Here is a 4,896-nt window from a genome sequence, read left to right as displayed (position 1 = left end):
CAGCAGCAAACTCAGCAGCAATCTACAGCTGGATCACAGAGAAGAACCCAAGATAGCAATTTTAACCTTACTCATTATGGGGTCCAGCAGATCCCTTCTGCCTATAAGGATTTAGCTGAGCCGTGGATTCAGGTAATTTTGCTTTGTAAAAAGCTTAAAACATAAAAACTGATTTTTAACTGTTTTGCTAGATTTGGTCGACCAACAATTCAAACATTTGTTCTGCATACTATCAGCTTTATGGCTAATTATTATTGGAAAGAATTATATTTAACTTCACTAGAAGAGAAGCTTTTCTAGTCTTGTTTGAACTGTGGTTTCAGTTTTGGTCTTGTCTTCATCTCATGCCTGTTATTAAAGGTCCATATGATTAGTGTTCCTAACTTTGGTTTTGGTTGTTCAAGTGTCACATAAGCACAAAGTTGGCACTTACTGTTACCCACCCAAGTTGTGTTGCAGGAGCCGAATGTCCTAAATAACCTCTCAGGTCTGGAGGTGGGTTCAGCTGAGCAGGGGTCACAGACGTAGAAGAGTGAAAAAGCGTATTCTGCTGTAATTTTTGTCTGGTATAGCCAGCGCTTGGTTTCAGGGTTGTTTGTATCGATGTCCAGTCTGAAAAATTAAAATCCAAAGTGAATGAAGCCATCCACACAGTCATCCTCCCATTTCTCTTAACAGCGTTTCTGGAGAACCAATGACTTGTAATTTATGATGTTTCACTTTTATCGCAGAATCTTTTTTTAAGACACTGTACCTGTTGCTAGCAAGAATGTGTCAGACTTTTTTAGGTGATTTTTCACCAGAATCATTTCTTTGCTCTTCTTGACTGCTGTTTTTAGGTACTTAAGTTGGAGTTTTATTCATTTTGACTCTTGTAATGTTGCTTCTTCCTTGGCAGGTTTTTGGAATGGAGTTAGTTGGCTGCTTGTTTTCTCGAAACTGGAATATACGAGAGATGGCACTTAGACGTCTTTCCCATGATGTTAGCGGTGCTCTATTACTGGCTAATGGTGAAAGCACTGGGAATTCTGGAAGCAGCAGTGGAAACAACACAAGTGCTGGAGCTCTGGGAGCAGCTAGTGGGTCATCTCAGACCAGTATCTCAGGAGATGTGGTGGTGGAATCCTGCTGCAGTGTGCTGTCCATGGTCTGTGCCGACCCTGTCTACAAAGTGTATGTTGCTGCTTTAGTAAGTAGTTGTTTACTCATTGTATTCTAGTAATTTCTAAGTTACTTCCTTTTTGAAGGGGAGGGAAAAGGAGGATGTATGTGAAATGAGGAATGCTAGTAATTGTTGCTGAGCACTGATGACTTTTAACCGTCACCCGAAAGCGGGATGAACAAAATAGTCAGCAGCAGTGAAATGGCTTGACTTCATTGGCCAAATATAAGGAAATGCTTGCTACAGTGCTGCGTATTAATCGTAGTTGCATGACTGGGGTTCTTTCCAATCTCAGATAATACCTGACTAATTCTAACAGTAAATAAGTAGTAAGCTATTCACCCTTTGAACATTTCACTGATATTTTGAATACAATTTGTATAAAACTGTTTACAGTTCTTTAAAAAAATTTAAAGTGGCATAGCTAATTTGGTTTCATATTTACAATTTTTTTCCTTTCTCTTAGAAAACTTTAAGAGCCATGCTGGTATATACTCCCTGTCATACTTTGGCAGAGAGGACTAAACTACAGCGACTTCTCAAGCCAGTTGTAGAGACGATATTAGTTAAATGTGCAGATGCCAACAGGTATAGTGCCTCATGAACTTCAAATTAATTTTGGATGATTACTGAAATGTCTTGAAGCTTCATTTGTAGCTGTTTATGTGGAACTAGGAGACCATTTATGGTTGACGGTGAAATAAAATATGTGGATCATAAGTGTAAATATATGATGTTTTTATTAAAGTCTAATTGCTACCAACAAAATTTTGACTTGAAAGAGTAAGTTTTGAAGGCATCTGATTGTATTTTTCCAGTACTTACAGATCTTAAATGATACTTTGTTTTCATAAGGCCTTTTACCCCCTTAAAATAAAGGAAGATGTTAGGTGCAGTCACCAGCCATCCCCTCCATCTCAGTTGATACTGTTTTGGTCTAATTCTCATGACTCATCTTTAAGCAGTCAGCACGTACCTCTGAGGAAGTACCAATGATTCCTACTTCAACAAAAGCTCTTGTACCTCTGTGCCATAAAGCGTTAACATAACACTTCTACGTTTTATTTCCCAATGTAATGTTAGGAGATGGCCTTTCTGAGTCAATGCCCTTGGCATTTGTCTTGAGTTGGCCTTGTCTTCCTGTCGCAAGCTACCCCATTTGTTGTGCCAGACCAACCATTTCTTCACCTGTACTGTAAACTTAGATGAAATCCACCACTTTGATTTTTGTTTCTTAGGATTTAGTTCCTAAGCAGCATTTCTTCTGAAACTGTAGCTAGAGATGCCCTGGCAATAGTCTAGCAATAGAATATCTAAAGCTAAAGGCGTAAGTGAAATAGAACTGTACCTTGTGTTGCTGGATTTATGGATTTGGCCTCTTTTTGCAAGAGGATGAGGCCCTATATGGGTTTCTGTTTGCTTATTACTGATAGACATGACATTTCAGTAAGTATCTGTAAAAGATGTCACAGCTACTGGTAGCGTACAGATAGAGGATTATCGAATGTATTGAAATAAAGTTATGTGAAATCATTTTCCATGCACAAGTCCAAGATAATGATCATTGAAATATAATTGTTATGGTGTTTTTCCTTGAAAGTATCTGCTACGAGTTATTTTTTGGCTTTAATTTCTTACAGTCGAACAAGTCAACTTTCTGTCTCAACTCTGTTGGAGATGTGTAAAGGCCAAGCGGGCGAGCTGGCAGTTGGGAGAGAAATCCTTAAATCTGGTAATAATGGCTCTTCATATATAATTGAATTACAAATATGAGCAAATATACCGAAGTGTTTTGTATTTAATGTGGGATTTATCCAATAGCAGCATGGCAAAAAAAATATATCAGCGGTTTGGAAGGGGAGTAAATGTGTATTACAAATGTACAATGTATATTTATGTATGATACAGTTTTGATCTTTTTTTAGATCAGAATTTAGATGTGAACATATCTAATTTTATTTTATCAACTTTTTATAGGGTCCATTGGTATTGGTGGTGTTGATTACGTCTTAAATTGTATTCTTGGAACCCAAACTGAATCTAGCAACTGGCAAGCACTACTGGGGAGACTTTGTCTAATAGACAGACTTCTGTTGGAATTTCCTGGTGAATTTTATCCCCACATTGTCTGTGGAGATGTTTTACAGGCTGATACCGTAGTAGACAGGTACTTACTTACATTATGTGACTATTCTTTTTAGTTGAATACGATGTTGTTGATTTCTTAAAAAAAAAAAAAGGTGTTCTAATTTCCTGTAAACAAATAGTGTATATTTATAGTCAAAAGTCTGCTTACTTACAGAGTAAATCGTTGCCTCTTAAAATTTCTGACCTGTGAATCAGTTTTGAAGCACTTGTGCAGCAATAAGGCTTCTTTCTACTGCAGAATTGGCAGCTAAATACATTATCTTGAACTGGCTTTCTGGGCATTAGTTAACTAGAATATTGGTGTTTAAAAAAACCTATTTTCCTTTTTTTTTTTTTAGGTATAAGAAACTTCTCTCCCTCTTAACTTTCGCCTTGCAGTCTATTGACAATTCCCACTCAATGGTTGGTAAGCTATCACGGAGAGTATTTTTGAGTGCAGCAAGAATGGTGGCAAGAGTGCCCCATGTTTTTGTAAAGCTGTTAGAGATGTTGAGTGTGACGAGCTCAACGCATTATACAAGGATGCGTCGACGTCTGATGGCAATAGCAGATGAAATGGAAATTGCAGAAGCCATCCAGCTAGGCATGGAGGACATTCACTCTGGGGAATATCGACATGAAGACTTTTTGCAGCTGTTACCTGTACCAGATAACTCCCCAGAAGCTACAGAAAATAATACTCCTAACAATACTGTCCAGTTGTCAGGGAAAAGTGGGAAAGGTTTAAGTGATAAAAAAGTGAGCGCCAGTCCAGAGGACATTTCCGAGACGCTGGCTGGCCTTGCTGTGGGACTTCCTGTTTCATCAGTAACCACAGAGCAACCAAAGCCAGCCATTCAAACAAAAGGAAAACCCCACAGTCAATGTTTGAACTCTTCTCCCTCATCCAGTCATTCCCCATCACTATTCCCAACTCTTGTGTCTCCTTCAAATCCATCTGTACCAGCTGGCACTGTAACAGATGTCTCTAAGCTTAGACCTCAGGGATTCGTTCCCTGCAAAATTCCCTCACCTTCTCCTCAAACACAGCGGAAACTTTCTCTCCAGTTTCAGAGAAACTGTTCTGAAAATAAAGAACCAGAGAAACTTTCTCCAGTTTTTACCCAAGCCAGACCATTGCTATCCAGCCACATACACAGACCGAAGCCATCGCGACCCACCCCAAGTGATGTGAACAAGCAGAGAGAAACCTTAAAACACAGTATGACGCTTGACCTGAATGATATTTCACAGTGTGATGGCAATAGTAGTAGTAGCAGCAGTGCAGTTATACCAAGTGAAGAGACAGTGTTCACACCCGTAGATGAAAAATGTCGCTTGGATGTTAATGCAGAGCTCAATTCCAGTATTGAGGACCTACTCGAGGCCTCCATGCCCACGAGTGATGGCACAGTTACATTCAAGTCCGAAGTTGCAGTTCTTTCTCCTGAGAGGGCAGAAAATGATGATACTTACAAAGATGATGTAAATCATAATCAAAAATGCAAGGAAAAGATGGAAGCTGAAGAGGAGGAAGCTTTAGCTATTGCTATGGCAATGTCAGCGTCTCAAGATGCCCTGCCAATAATTCCCCAACTACAGGTCGA

At 39.1% G+C, this 4,896-nt stretch overlaps 1 protein-coding gene across 1 annotated transcript in view; it reads left to right on the top strand.

Moving 5' to 3' along the window:
* Window positions 1-4,896, top strand: part of MAP3K1 (mitogen-activated protein kinase kinase kinase 1, E3 ubiquitin protein ligase) — a gene marked incomplete at both ends in the record, with an annotated part of 18,091 nt that overhangs the window by 6,716 nt on the left and 6,479 nt on the right. The window contains 6 exons of the mRNA XM_010147166.1: window positions 3-132; window positions 899-1,189; window positions 1,629-1,750; window positions 2,803-2,894; window positions 3,140-3,329; window positions 3,649-4,894. Coding sequence (XP_010145468.1) covers window positions 3-132; window positions 899-1,189; window positions 1,629-1,750; window positions 2,803-2,894; window positions 3,140-3,329; window positions 3,649-4,894 — 2,071 coding nt within the window. The remainder of the gene's footprint in view (window positions 1-2; window positions 133-898; window positions 1,190-1,628; window positions 1,751-2,802; window positions 2,895-3,139; window positions 3,330-3,648; window positions 4,895-4,896) is intronic.

The sequence above is a fragment of the Eurypyga helias genome, unplaced genomic scaffold (assembly GCF_000690775.1).
Source record: "Eurypyga helias isolate BGI_N326 unplaced genomic scaffold, ASM69077v1 scaffold11832, whole genome shotgun sequence".
In the NCBI taxonomy this organism is placed as follows: domain Eukaryota; kingdom Metazoa; phylum Chordata; class Aves; order Eurypygiformes; family Eurypygidae; genus Eurypyga; species Eurypyga helias.
Note: the sequence above shows the minus strand (reverse complement) of the source record. Positions and strands in the feature narration are given on the sequence as shown.